This window comes from Capra hircus, chromosome 8, assembly GCF_001704415.2.
Source record: "Capra hircus breed San Clemente chromosome 8, ASM170441v1, whole genome shotgun sequence".
NCBI lineage: Eukaryota > Metazoa > Chordata > Mammalia > Artiodactyla > Bovidae > Capra > Capra hircus.
Window position 1 is genome coordinate 93,670,119 of NC_030815.1, and position 15,868 is coordinate 93,685,986.

The 15,868-nt window shown below is 35.7% G+C and overlaps 1 protein-coding gene across 2 annotated transcripts in view; it reads left to right on the plus strand.

Moving 5' to 3' along the window:
- SMC2 (structural maintenance of chromosomes 2) overlaps positions 1-15,868 on the plus strand; it is a 53,053-nt gene that overhangs the window by 17,257 nt on the left and 19,928 nt on the right. For both annotated transcript variants that reach the window (XM_013966243.2, XM_018052539.1), the window contains 7 exons: positions 1,070-1,229; positions 1,621-1,738; positions 2,495-2,633; positions 3,208-3,327; positions 6,120-6,324; positions 8,201-8,336; positions 10,692-10,816. In XM_013966243.2, the coding sequence (XP_013821697.1) occupies positions 1,070-1,229; positions 1,621-1,738; positions 2,495-2,633; positions 3,208-3,327; positions 6,120-6,324; positions 8,201-8,336; positions 10,692-10,816 (1,003 nt within the window). The remainder of the gene's footprint in view (positions 1-1,069; positions 1,230-1,620; positions 1,739-2,494; positions 2,634-3,207; positions 3,328-6,119; positions 6,325-8,200; positions 8,337-10,691; positions 10,817-15,868) is intronic.

Sequence of the window (15,868 nt, forward strand, 5' to 3'; positions counted from 1 at the left end):
TTGATCAGTTCAGTTCAGTTCAGTCGCTCAGTCGTGTCCTACTCTTTGTGACCCCATGAACTGCAGCACACCAGGCCCCCCTGTCCATCACCAACTCCCGGAGTTCACTCAGACTCATGTCCATCGAGTCAGTGATGCCATCCAGCCATCTCATCCTCTGTCGTCCCCTTCTCCTCCTTCCCTCAATCCCTCCCAGCATCAGAGTCTTTTCCAGTGAGTCACCTCTTCACATGAGGTGGCCAAAGTACTGGAGTTTCAGCTTCAGCATCACTCCCTCGAAAGAACACCCAGGACTGATCTCCTTTAAAATGGACTGGTTGGATCTCCTTGCAGTCCATAGAACTCTTAAGAGTCTTCTCCAACACCACAGTTCAAAAGTATCAATTCTTCAGCACTCAGCTTTCTTCACAGTCCAACTCTCACATCCATACATGACCACTGGAAAAACCATAGCCTTGATTAGATGGACCTTTGTTGGCAAAGTAACGTCTCTGCTTTTGAATATGCTATCTAGGTTGGACATAACTTTTCTTCCAAAGAGTAAGTGTCTTTTCATTTCATGGCTGTAATCACCATCTGCAGTGATTTTGGAGCCCCCAAAAATAAAGTCTGACATTGTTTCCCCATCTATTTCCCATGAAGTGATGGAACCAGATGCCATGATTTTCGTTTTCTGAATGTTGAGCTTTAACCCAACTTTTTCACTCTCCTCTTTCACTTTCATCAAGACGCTTTTTAGTTCCTCTTCACTTTCTGCCATAAATGTGGTGTCATCAACTAATGACAATTCTTTGATATTAATCTTTGAGCTCATTGATGTTAGTTTTATAAATATTAAAAATATAGACTTAAATTATAAGATATTTAATATTTGAGCATATATTCATTTATATTCTGAGTAGTATTTTGAGGAGAATACATTGGGAAATAATTGACCTGTTAATATAGTGATCCAAGTAGTCAGTTAAATTTTCAAGGCTGATGTCTCTTAAAACAATCTAAATCTGTGGCCATTTTATCACTAGCACTATCTGCCTCGTATAGCCTGTTTTATGTTTTTCTGTTACAGGCTCAGATGAAGTTGAAACACGCCCAACAAGAATTAAAGACTAAACAAACAGAAATTAAGAAGATGGATAGTGGCTATAGGAAAGATCAAGAAGCATTAGAAGCTGTGAAAAAACTTAAAGAAAAACTTGAAACTGAAATGAAAAGGCTAAATTATGAAGGTTTGCCTTTAAAGACATGTTAAATCATTAGGAAATAGTGATTATTAATAGAAACTTAAAGGAAATAGCAAGTAGGAAATTTTTTTTTACCTCATTAATGTTAATGGGAATAGTATAAAAATTATTTATACTATAATCAGAAAAATATCAAAGCATAAAACAGTCCTTTGAATTGAAAGGATGAAAATGGTTTTATGTGTTGAAAATATGTCTACTTGACACTTAATAGAAATTCAAAAGTTAAGTATGCTTTTCTTTAATATTTATCAGGAATTTGCATTTTGCTTTTAGAAATGCTTTGGAAATAGAGATTACTAATATTTTCCTTAAAAAAGTAGAATATTTGAGTTTTTAAAACATGGTTTCAATTTACTTATGGCTTACTGTTCAGAAAACAAGGAGGAAAGCCTTCTGGAAAGGCGCAGGCAGCTATCTCGTGATATCAGTAGACTAAAAGAAACAGAAGAAGCTCTCCTGGCCAGATTTCCCAATCTTCGATTTGCCTATAGGTAAGAGTTGAATCTTGAAATTGAACATGGTAGTAACTAGGATATATTTTTGTATAAAAGATACCGTAAGCTGCTTTTCCTTAATTGTTTTTTCTTTTTTCCTTAAATCTTTATTGAACGTTTCAGATTTGTAGACAGGAAATTCTTGTGAAATTTAAGGTTACTAATGCCACTCATCTCAAAACCAAAACAAGGGGAATTTAATCGTAGTCCAAAAAGTTTCTTTAATTTATTTTTATCATTAATGTTAAATAGCTGTGTTAACATTTTACAGTTTGTTTTATTAATGCTATATGGTTTTTTTCTTGGAATACTTAATATATGTATTACAAAGATTAGAACATTAAAGTTATTTTTGTTACCTTCAAACCATTGTGTTTATTTAAAGATCTTTTGATTTTAAAACAATAGTCTATTAAGGATAAATTAGCATACTGTATACATAGTTTAAAAAACCAGGGTACGTTAATTTATAAAAGCTTCATTACTAAAAAGACTATCAGCTGACAATGCAACAGAACTTCAATTTGTAAAAAAGAAAGTGACAACGGAAAACATAAATATTTGTGAAACACAATAAAAGGTGTGTCTGTAGCTGGACAATCACAAGACATTTGAAATCTTTTAATTTTGATAAAACTGCTGATTATTGTGCTTTCCATTTAATGTATTGTCAGAAAGAGCTCTTGACTAGTAAAATACAACTTTTTCTATTTTCTTGTCTAAGATTAATTTTTGTCCACTTTTCTGTTTTAGGGATCCAGAGAAGAACTGGAATAGAAATTGTGTGAAAGGACTTGTAGCTTCACTGATCAGTGTAAAAGATACTTCTGCAACCACTGCTTTAGAATTAGTGGCTGGAGACCGACTCTACAATGTTGTAGTAGACACAGAGGTAAACTGATTTTATTTAAAACATATAATTGCTGTTAAAACTATAATAGCTGCTAGCTTGAAAAATCATGTGCTCTTAGAAGAATTGGGTACTTTATTGATGTTTTAAACTTTTTCTAAGGCTAAATGTTGGGCTTCCCTGATGACTCAGCTGGTAAAGAATCTGCCTGCAATGTGGGAGACCTGGGTTTGATCCTTGGGTTGGGAAGATTCTCTGGAGAAGGGAACGGCTACTCACTCCAGTATCCTGGCCTGGAGAATTCCATGGCCTGTATATAGTCCATGGAGTCGCAAAGAGTTGGACATGACTGAACGACTTTCACTTAAGGCTAAATGTTTATCTTTACAGGGTAAAACGATAGAGATAATGATTTTTTACATTTTTTTAACATTATTCCAGAGGAAGTCGTATGCTAACTCCAGAGTCCAGAATGCACATATCCATCTTAGAATTTTGATTGTTTGGGATAGTAGGCACTCAGCATATTTATAAATTCCTAAACTTGTACTGTTTCCATTTAAATGTTTTTTGTTGTCATTAATATTTTTTTCATTTCTAATGCACGATGTTTTAGGTTACTGGAAAAAAACTACTAGAAAAGGGGGAATTGAAGCGTCGATACACTATAATTCCACTTAATAAAATTTCATCCAGATGTATTGCTCCAGAAACTCTGAGGATTGCTCAGAATCTGGTAAGTCTTTTTTATATGCTTTGTCTGCATCTTACTGTTTTTTGTTTTTTTAATTATAGGACATTAACTGTCCTCTGAAGTAAATTGGGATTTCAGTCATATATCAAACCACACAATTTTATTGTGTTACTGTGCTTTAAAAAGTTAAGATACCAAGAGAATAAAATCAGCTTTTGTGAAATTAGATGGAAAGAGAACAGAAATGTTGGAAGACTTAAATGCTCTTTGATATTTTAGAATGTCTTCTTTAAAAGATTTTTATTGGACTATAGTTGGTTTAAATGTGTTTTGGGTATACTGCTAGATGATTCAATTATACATACATGTGTATATCCATTATTTTTCAGACTTTTTTTCCCATATAGATTATTACAGAATATTGAGTAGAGTTCCTTGTTCTGTACAGTAGGTCCTTGTTATCTGTTTTATTTTTGCGTGTTGTGTGTGTTAAGTCACTTTAATCATGTCCGACTCTTTGTGACCCTATGGACTGTAGCCTGCTAGGCTTCTCTGTCCCTGGGATTCTCCAGGCAAGAATACTGGAGTGGGTTGCCATGGCCTCCTCCAGGATCTTCCTGACCCAGGGGTGGAAGCTTCCTCTCTTATGCCTTCTGCATTGGCAGGTTGATTCTTTACCACGAGCGCCATCTGGGCAGCAGAGTTCCCTGTGCTATACAGTAGTAGGTCCTTGTTGGTTATCTGTTTTATTTATACTAAGGATTCGCTCAGTCATATCTGACTCTTTGCAACCCCGTGGACTATAGCCCACCAGGCTCCTCCGTCCATGAGATTCTCCAGGCAAGAATACTGGAGTGGGTTGCCATTTCCTTCTCCGCTATTTTATTTATAGTAGTGTGTAAATGTTAACTCCAATCTCCTAATTTATTACTTCCCCTACATTTCCCCTGTGGAAGCCGTAAATAGGATTTTTAAAATCTGTGAGTCTGTTTTATAAATAAGCATTTGCTTGTCTGTAAAGCTTTTGATTTCTCTGTTGAAGCTGAATGAGATCCCTCTGTGTAGAGTAATCTCTTCATTGTAGGTTTTTCTCTTTCATCACTAGGGCTTGTGGCTCAACTGGTAAAGAATCACCTGCAATGCGGGAGACCTGGGTTCCTTCCCTGGGTTGGGAAGATCCCTTGGAGAAGGGAATAGCTACCCACTTCAGTTTTCTGGCCTGGAGAATTCCATGGACTGTATAGTCCATGGAGTTGCAAAGAGTTGGACATGACTGAGTGACTCACTTTCACATTAAATATTAAACTTTTGATTTCTGATTAATGAGAATTATAGAACTTATAGAGGAATATAGGAATTCTGCAGGTTTTTTTTTTTCATTCCAGGCACACTTAAACCAGCTATGGTGATAACCGTTATGGAACATAATCTGTCAGTCTTGCAGAGATGCTTCTCTACTAGAGTTTTTCTAGATTGCCCACCAACCTGTGAACATACAAAGCAGGTAGCCAGGATATGCAGTCAGCTGCTGGGCTAGATCTAAAGTAGTATGGTTTCTAGTGAATAAATGAGTGCAAGGAAATATATTTAAAAGGCTACTGTGGTTGTATAATATTTGGTAAGAACATGAAACCAGTTTTAACTTTCAGTAGTGATATCAGTATTTGAGCAGGTATTCTAAGTTCATAAGTTGAAAAAACAATTATGTGAAACCTGAAACTGCATGTATAATTAAGATAATAAATGGATATTCAGTAAATTTCTGAAATTGAGAAGCATATTCAGTAAATTTCTGAAATTGAGAAGCCTTCAATGGAAATTGTTTACTGTCAGAAGAAAGATGAGTATAGAGTAAATAGGTGGTAATTTTGGTTAGTACTTCTTTTACTTTGAAAAATCACCTGAGTCTAGAAGGAAGTTATTCTCATCTGGGGTCAAGTTCCAGTGTTAGAAGTAAGTTGGGGTTTTAAGTAACAACAAAAGTACTTTTACCCAGATCCCTTAGCCACACACACTGAATGGTAACTGCTATGTCAGAGGACATTGCTGAACATATGTTGCAGAGAGCTGCCTTGATTATGATTTCTGCTACTGCTGCACTCTGTAAAGTATATTCAGTTCAGTTCAGTTCAATTGCTCAGTCATGTCCGACTCTTTGCGACCCCATGAATCGCAGCACGCCAGGCCTCCCTGTCCATCACCAACTCCCAGAGTTTACTCAAACTCACGTCCATCGAGTCGGTGATGCCATATTAGGTTGTTTTAAAAATAGGCTGAGGTAGACATTAAAAAACAAAGGGTGAGAAAAGACAGTTGGATCAAAATAAAAGATTGAGAGATTTTTTAAGTTACTTTTTTACTCTCAATTACTGTTTTCGTTTCTATAACTGGAAGGTAGTTGCTCTAGCATGTTTTATTTGAGTGGAAAAGTATTCACTTTGGGACAACCAAGTTGATAGTTGAAGTAAAACATGTAATTGTGTAACTGTGTTGATCTAGAAATTGTACTTTAAGAAAGTGTGTTCACAGATAATCCACTTTGAATTTAGAAACTTGATAGGGGCTTCTACTTGATTGAAACTCATGACTGGTATTTTAGCTAAATGTTTTACTTAGATTTTTCAGTGCTTAAACTTGAATTGTTTTTTTCTAAAAGTGAGTTTTCTATAGCATTTTAGAAAATTCAAAAAGAGTTGTAGTGCTGGGTTTGTATATTAAGTTACTGTTAGTATTTATACTAACAGTTGTGGGCATTATTAGTATTTTATAAAATAGTATTTGAAAGGAAAGGAGTAATATGTATTATGACATATGACATATATGTTTTCTCACAGGTTGGCCCTAATAATGTTCATGTGGCTCTTTCCCTGGTTGAATACAAACCAGAACTTCAGAAAGCAATGGAATTTGTCTTTGGAATGACATTTGTTTGTGACAATATGGATAATGCAAAAAAAGTAGCTTTTGATAAAAGGATAATGACTAGAACTGTAACTCTAGGAGGTGATGTGTTTGATCCTCATGGGACATTGAGTGGAGGTAGGATTTATATCATTTTTTCCTCCTAATTCCTTTGTTCTAAATAGGATGGGGACTTTTTTTTTAATAGGAATTATTGGGGTTGGAATAATTCAGTGTTTCATTCCTAAAGGATTGAGTTGTCATTTGTGACAGTTACTTATTATTAATTGAGAAATTATACACTGTCATCATCCAGATGGAACTCATAGTCTAATAATCAGTACTATAGCTTTTCTTGCTCACCTATTCTTGTTTTCTCTTTTTTGCCAGATATTCTAGTCACTGGGAAACAAAGTATTTTTATTCAGTGCAATTGTAGCTTGACCACCCAGTTTTCCTTTAGGAAACATGTTAACTTCTAATATGTGTATATGCTACTGCTCCTGTCAAAAGTAAAGCAAAACTTTAAATCTGCCCTGAGACGGTGCCTTAAGAAAGGAATTCTTAAGTAGTGAGCATGTATTTCCTGTCCTAATATTTGTGACACTGTTTCCATATCCATGTCAAGTGACCATGTGATAAACTAACAAATACTGAACACAGTACTTACTGTGTACTAAGCAGTGTTCTAAGCCTGTACATCCAGTACAGTAGCTACTAGCCACATGTGACTTTCCATTTAAATAAGGTAATTAAAATTAAATAGAATAATTTACTTAATTGCACTAGGCATATTTCAAGGGCTCAGTAACCACAGTGGTTAGTGGGTAATTAGATAGTGCAGATATGGAACATTTCTATCATTCTATAAAGCCCTATGCTAAGGACTTTAATTAGTTCATTTAATCTTTATAGCAACCTTGAAGTAGATATAACTATCTTTTCCATTATATGTTTGTAGAAACTAAAGCATAGAACAGTTAAGAATTTGCTGATAAGTGGTAGAGCCAGGGGTCAGAGTTTAAAGAGGTAGCCTGATTTCACAGTTTGTGCTTTTAACCAAACCAAGAGACTTGGATGCCTCTTGAGTTATGAAGTATCTTAATTTCTTTCTAGTCCAAGAAAACAGTAGCCAATATAATGAGTTTCATGATCAAGTTCCTCAGAGTACACAATAACTAGTATTTTACAGTTGGAAGATAGAGACCAAGTATTTTAAAATATCTAGATTAGAAGGAACATTTTAGATTTCACTGAATTATATGTTCTTGAAATCCCCCCTTAAGTGATGGCAGATATGTAACCCCATGTCACATAAGCAAAGTGTTCATAATAGCATTGTTGATTGACCTTCCTTTCTTCCATCCAACCTAGAGTTTTCTTGACAGCTGAACACCTCAGCCTGTTACTGCCAGACAGTTATAATGCATGTAAGGTGAAACCAGTTTACTATGCTGTGTCAAGTTTAGACCACGTTACGATATGGTAATGAACAGCTCCCAAATCTCAGTGGCTTACAGGTTTATTCTATAATTATGCTACATCATGTTACTTGTCTCTGCTCCATGTTATTCTCATTATGGGATTTAGGCTGACTGGAAAATAAATCTTTTTTTTTTGAACATACTTCACATGGGAAAGGGAAAACACATGGTAAATGATGTGCTCCCTCTTAAAGCTTACCCTCAGAAGAGGCAGATTTTCCACCTCATCGGCTAGAGCAAAGCACATGGCTAAGCCTGATCTTAGTAGAGCAGAAAGTGGTTCTGAGAGGGATCCACCCAGTGAGCAAAGGCAATGATGATTCTGAATAAATAATCCACCACATATAGAGTATTTGTTATCATATATGTATGCCCTAAGATTCAAGTGATAAAATGGATTCTGTAGCTTCATAAACCACTAAAGATTGGCTGTTGAATTATTTCAAGTGTACATCTCTTACAAAACTGTATTGTTTCCTAAATATATGGCAACTCAGTGTCCAAGGCCTGTTTCAATTTGCCTCTGTCAGGTGCTCGATCCCAGGCAACTTCCATTTTAATGAAGTTTCAAGAACTCAAAGATGTTCAAGATGAGCTCAGAACCAAGGAGAATGAGCTACAGGCTCTAGAAGAGGAATTAGCCAGTCTTAAAAACACTGCTGAAAAGTAAGACTTTGGTTGGATTAAGCTGTTATTAAAATTTTTTAAAAATAAATAATAACCTTAGTATTGAATAAGTTGTGAATTAATAACTTATCAGTTATATATATATTTTAATATAAGTGATGTCTTTGTTTTACAAAATTATGGAAAGTTAATTAAAAAGAAGAAAGAAAAATCAACCAAATATTCCTGTTTTTCTACTGAGATATATACTCTGTTAACATTCTGTGGGGATTAGTGGGGAAACACACAGATGCTCTGAAGGTTGATGCCAAAGGACACTTGAGTCCTTGATTTGAAATGATGTAATATACTGTAGCATTGATTGGGTGTCTGTAACTAAGTTTTGCAGCCTTATGGCTGTCCTATACATGTTGAAAATAGCTAGGTTGCCTGTGGAGAAGTTAAACAAGTTTATGTCAAAAGTCACTGCTAAAATTAAAGTGTTTACTTCCAGTGTTCTTTCTTTGTGGGTGTGGATATAGATATGTGTGTGTACTGTTCAACATTACTTCTGTTTGTGTATGATACATATTTATGTATGATGAAATATATGTATGCCACATTTTTTTTTCATAATTGGGGTCATGCTATTCAATGTAACCCTTTTTGTCTCCTAACATTATTTACTATTGCATGTCTCATGTGCCAAGTACTCTTCAAAGACCTGGGAATATAGCAGTGAATCAAATAGATAAATTTCTTCCTTTATCTTATTTCCATATGTGGAGTTGGGGCAACAGACAATATAAAAAGTTAAATTGGTAAAAGGTATGTTAGATAATCTAAATTCTTAGAGTGAAAATGTAAAATAGGAAAGAAGTGTTGAAAGTTTATATGGGGTGGGCAGGGAAAGCCTTACTGAGAAGATGACTTTTGAATAAACACCTGAATGATGTTGAGTGAACTCACTATGTGGTTATCCAGAAGAGTCTTTAAAAACTTCAGGAGTATAAATGCCACAAACTTAACAAAGTACAGTATTTGAGAGTTTAATCGTAATTTTTTTCTAATCCCTCTGAAGATGGCAAGTGGGAGATGAGATAAACATTTTATTTAGAATTCACAATACTGAATAAAGGTAAGAGAAAATAAAAGATAAAAACTTAAATTTTTTTTGAGGGGTAAACTTTTGGCATTTATCTTCTGAAATTATCAAAGCTTAGAATAGTACTAAGACTTTTTTGGGACACAATATATATATGGAAAAGATTGTTTACAGTAAGTCAAAGTGGCCATTCCAAGATGTAAATTGTATCATAAATGCCCACTTTCAAACATATACATGTAAAGCCTACCTTTTACCTTCGTTGACATATGACATTAATCATAAAATGAAAGAACTTTTTGTGAGAAAGATAAAAAGATGTTTCTGAAATGTGGAAGCTCTGTCAAGGGAATGAATTACAAACTCAATTGTAGTCACATTTGGCTTGGAACTGTTTGTTGAGCAGTACTAGGTCGTTTATTCTACAGAGTTGTTTTGTAGACTAATTGTGGCCCTGAGGTCCAGGAAGAAAAGAAGATTTTGAAAAGTGAAAGTGGAAGGGTCACCTAAAGCCATTCTTTCATAGACCATATCAGGAAAATAGCTTGCCTTTTTTAAAAACCTTCTTTACATTTTTAAATGAGTTGAAAAATGACTCTGAGTTAAAATTATGGCTTTTTAATTGCTGTCAAGCAATCTTAGACAAGAATACTCAAGGGAGTATTTATAAGTTGCTTGTTTTTTGCCCTCAAACCTCGTGATTTTCTAGTTACAAGCAACCTTTGAATTTACTATAATTTAAAATTTCACTGCAGCTGAATTAGCAAAATACCTTCCAAAGCCATAATTTGAAGCTGCCAGAACTGGGGGACAATTAAAGGATCTACAAAAAATAAGTGCTTGATGTCATTTTGAACCACCAGTCTCCTTACAAAATGGAGGCAGTGTTATTATTTTTTAAAACATTTGAAACTGGGGACTAAGCTAACCAAACTTTTGAAATTTTATACAGTTGTTTTATATTCTATTTTTGTGATGGAGGCTGTTATGGAGTTTTTCTTTTAGATAAGGATCAGTGAGAAGGGTTATTTTTAAGGTAACTTATTTATTCAAAGATTATTAGTATTTTCTAAAATTAAGAATATTTCTGTGGATAGTTACTATTGGTCTTGGTCATTTAGAGTACCTTCAGTAACCAAGTCAAACTTGAGTTTAATTGATGTTTCAGAAGTGTGGAAGTCATCAAAATGAGTCTTGTAAAGTGGCATCTTACATTATGTTGTATGAGTTTGTTTTAGGTAAGAGCTGTTTAAATGCATGTCTCAAACATCAGAAAAATTGTCATTTATTATAAATTTATCTTCCTTAAGGTATCGCCACCTAAAACAGCAGTGGGAGATGAAAGCTGAGGAGGTAGATTTATTACAAACCAAGCTTCAGCAAAGCTCGTATCACAAGCAACAGGAAGAATTAGATGCTCTTAAAAAAATCATTGGTAAGTTAAAACCTTTTGTGCTGATCTGTTTCAACTGATAACCATACTTTAGGTATTTGAAGCTCTCATGTTTATTGTATGTTTTAATTATATGTAATAATTTTCTGTTAATTTGCGCTTTTTTGTTGGGTTGCTCATAGCTTGTTTTTATTGTTCTCATGTACCACATTTATAAATACCTTTTGTGTTATATGCTTGTCTTTTGGTTTTGTTTATGTTTATAGTATTTTTGTTATATGTGTATAACTATCTCTGTCCCTAATTTTAAGAACCTATCTTAACACCTTTAATCAGAATTTAATTGTATGTGGCAGTTTTAAATTTCTCTTACTCCTTAGGACTATTCACAGGCCTATTTTCCCCCACTAATATTTTTATTCTTTTTTTCTCTTTTATAAAATTAAAAATGTATTCACTTCATTCACCTTCCCCACCCCCTGCCTTTGCTGCTGCTGCTGCTAACTGCTAAGTCGCTTCATTCGTGTCCAACTCTATGTGACCCCATAGATGGCAGCCCACCCACTCTCCCATCTCTCTGTGACCTAAGATATTTAAGATTCCACATATAAGTGAGATCATATGGTATTTATCTTTCTTTGACTTATTTCACTTTATGTAATGCCCTCAAAGTCCATCCATGTTATTGCAAATGGTAGGATTTCCTTCTTTTTTTATGGTTGAATAGTATGCTGTGGTATGTTCATGCCACAGTTTCTTTATCTGTTCATCCATTAGTGGACTCAGGTTGTTTCCATGTTGTAAATAATGAAGCAGTGAACACCACCTGTCTTTTGATAGACAGTATAACAGTTGAGGTGATCGCTCTTTGTGGTTCTGATTTCAATTTCCCTTATGATTAATGCTGAGTATCTTTTCATTTACCTCTCGGCTGTTTGTACATCTTGTGTGGAAAATGTGTATTCAGGTCCTCTATTTTTTGATTTGATCAGTTTTCTTTCCCGTTGAATCATATGAGTTCTTAATATGGTTTTGATATTAACCCCTTATCAGATAGATGATTTACAAATGTTTTCTCCTGTTCAGTAGGTTGCCTTTTAGCTTTGTTGATGATTTGCTTTGCTGTGCAGGAGCTTTTTGGTTGGATGTAGTCCCCCTTGTTCACTTCTGCTTTTGGTGTCAAATTCCAAAAATCATCAACACCTATGTTATGGAGCTTACCACCTGTTTTCTTCTAGGAGTTTCATGATTTCAGGTTTTACCTTCAAGTCTTTAATCCATTTTGACTTAACTTTTGTATGTGGTGTTAGAAAGTGGTCTGGTTTCATTCTTTTGTAAGTGATTGTCCAGGTTCCTTGCAACATTTACTGAAGAGACTGTCTTTTCCCATAACATATTCTTGACTCCTTTGTCATAAATTAATTGATCATGTGTGCATGGGCTTTGTTTTGGGGTTCTTTTATTCAGTAGTTCCATTGATCCTTGTGTCTGTTTTTATGCCACTACTCTACTGCTTTAATTACTCTAGCTTGGTAATATAGTTTGAAATCAGGGAATATAGTGCCTCCAGTTTTGTTGTTCTTTTTCAAGATTGCTTTGGCTGTTCAGGGTCTTTTGTGGTTCCATACAGATTTTCAGATTGTTCATTCTATTCCTATGAAATAGGACATTGAAAGTTTGAAAGGATCTGACTTGAATCTGTAGCTTGCATTGGGTAATATGGACATTTTAACAATATCCTTCCAATCTGTGAAGAGAGAATATTTTACCATTTATTTCTGTCTTCAGTTTCTTTCATCAGTGTTTCATAGTTTTCAGTGTACATATCTTTTACCTCCTTGGTTAAATTTATTCTTAGGTATTTTCTTTTTGATACAGTCGTGAATGGGATTGTTTTCTGTATAGAAACAACAGATTTTTGTAATTGATTTTGTATTCTGTTGTATTCTGCAGCTCTGTTGACTTGCTTATTATTTCTAACATCTTTTTGATGGAGTCTTTACAGTTTTCTATTTATAATAGGGTTTTCTGTTTTGTCATCTACAAATAATGATAGTTTTACTTCTTTCTTTCCTATTTGGATGCCCTTCTTTTCCTTGCCCTGTTGCTGTAGCACTTCCAACACTTTGTTGAATAAGTGGTGTGGCATCCTTATCTTTTTTTTGGTCTTAGAGGAAATGCTTTCAGCTTTTTACCATTGAGTATCAGAAACGCTGGGCTGGAAGAAGCACAAGCTGGAATCCAGATTGCCAGGAGAAATACCAGTAACCTCAGATATGCAGATGACACCACCCTTATGGCAGAAAGTGAAGAGGAACTAAAGAGCCTCTTGATGAAAGTGAAAGAGGAGAGTAAAAACTTGGCTTAAAGCTCAACATTCAGAAAACAAAGATCATGGCATCCAGTCCCATCACTTCATGGGAAATAGATGGGGAAACAGTGGAAACAGTGTCAGACTTTATTTTTGGGGGCTCCAAAATCACTGCAGATGGTGATGGCAGCCATGAAATTAAAAGACACTTACTCCTTGGAAGGAACATTATGACCAACCTAGATAGCATATTGAAAAGCAGAGACATTACTTTGTTGACTAAGGTCCATTTAGTCAAGGCTATGGTTTTTCCAGTAGTCATGTATGAATGTGAGAGTTGGACTGTGAAGAAAGCTGAGTGCCGAAGAATTGATGCTTTTGAACTGTGGTGTTGGAGAAGACTCTTGAGAGTCCCTTCTACTGCAAGGAGATCCAACCAGTCCATTCTGAAGAAGATCAGCCCTGAGATTTCTTTGGAAGGAATGATGCTAAAGCTGAACTCTAGTACTTTGGCCACCTCATGTGAAGAGTTGACTCATTGGAAAAGACTGATACTGGGAGGGACTGGGGGCAGGAGGAGAAGGGGACGACAGAGGATGAGATGGCTGGATGGCATCACCGACTCAATGGACGTGAGTTTGAGTGAACTGCGGGAGTTGGTGATGGACAGGGAGGCCTGGCGTGCTGCGATTCATGGGGTCGCAAAGAGTCAGACACAACTGAGCGACTGAACTGAACTGATTATGTTAGTTGGAAAAGGCAATGGCAACCCACTCCAGTACTCTTGCCTGGAAAGTCCCATGGACGGAGGAGCCTTATGGACTGCAGGCCATGGGGTTGCAAAGAGTCGGAAACGACTGACCAACTTCACTTTCACTTTTCACTTTCATGTGTTGGAGAAGGAAATGGCAACCCACTCCAGTGTTTTTGCCTGGAGAATCCCAGGGATGGTGGAGCTTGATGGGCTGCATCTATGGGGTCGCACAGAGTCGGACACGACTGAAGCGACTTAGCAGCAGCAGCAAGCAACATGATGTTAGCTGTGAGCTTGTCATGTGTATAGCCTTATTTATTCTCTCTATACTCACTTTACTGTGTTTTTATCATAAATGTTGGATTTTCTCAAGTGCCTTTTCTGCTGTTTAGATGACCATGACTTTTATCCTGAGTTTGTTAATATAGTGTATCATATTCACTAATTGGGTGGAAAGTGTCAGACTTTATTTTTTTGAGCTCCAAAATCACTACAGATGGTGACTGCAGCCATGAAATTAAAAGACGCTTACTCCTTGGAAGAAAAGTTTTGACCAACCTAGATAGTATATTCAAAAGCAGAGACATTACTTTGCCGACTAAGGTCCATCTAGTCAAGGCTATGGTTTTTCCAGTAGTCATGAATGGATGTGAGAGTGTAACTGTGAAGAAGGCTGAGTGCCGAAGAATTGATGCTTTTGAAGTGTGGTGTTGGAGAAGACTCTTGAGAGTCCCTTGGACTGCAAGGAGATCCAACCAGTCCATTCTGAAGGAGACCAGCCCTGGGATTTTTTTGGAAGGATTGATGCTAAAGCTGAAACTCCAGTACTTTGGCCACCTCATGCGAAGAGTTGACTCATTGGGAAAGACTCTGATGCTGGGAGGGATTGAGGGCAGGAGGAGAAGGGGACGACCGAGGATGAGATGGCTGTATGGCATCACCGACTCGATGGACGTGAGTTTGAGTGAACCCCGTGAGATGGTGATGGACAAGGAGACCTGGCGTGCTGCGATTCATGGGGTCGTGAAGAAGTCGGACACGACTGAGTGACTGAACTGAACTGAACTGAAAACATCAATGTATCCCTGGAGTAAATCCCACCTAGTCATGGCGTATGATTCAGTGTGTTCTTGAATTCAGTTTGCTGATGTTTTGTTGAGGATTTTTGCGTTTATGTTCATCAGGGATGACAGCCTGTGATTTTTTTTGCTTATGGTGTCTTTGTCTGGTTTTGATATCAGGATGATGATGGCTTCACAAAATGAATTTGAAAGAATTTTCTTTTTGTCTGATTTTTGGAAGAATTTGAAAAGGAAAGATTGGTATTAACTCTTTAAATGTTTGATTTAATTCAACTGGACTTTTGTTTGTTGGGAGGTTTTTGATTCCTTATTAAATTTCCATATTACTGTCTTTTCACATTTTCTATGTCATCATGATTTAATCTTGTTAGGTTGTCTTTTTCTAGGGATTTATTTCTTATGGGTTGTCTGATTTGTTGGTGTGAAATTTTTCATAGTTACCTTTTATGATTCCTTATATTTCTGTGGTATCAGTTGTAGTATCTTTTATTTCTGACTTTGAGTCTCTTTTTTCCCCCTTAGGTCTAGCTGGAAGGTTATTGGTTTTAAAGAGCCAGCTTTTAATTTCATGGATTCTTTTTTCTATTTCTTTTTAGTCTCAATTTCATTTATTTCCACACTGATCTTTATTATTTGCTTCCTTCTACTAACTTTGGGTTTTGTTTTTTCTTCTTTTTGATGCAATTCTAAATGGGACTGTTTAGTATATAGAAACACAACAGATTTTTGGTGTAAAGTTGTTTGAGATTTTTCTTTATTTCTTTAGGTTGGCATTTGTTGCTATGAACTTAACTCCTAGAACTGATTTTGCTACATCTAATGTACATTTGGTTTGTTGTATTTCTGTTTATCTTTGTGTTGGGTATTTTTTAAATTTCTCTTTTGATTTCTAGAATGATATTCTACAGTGGAAACTAGTATAGGAAATTGTATAATCTTGGCTTTCA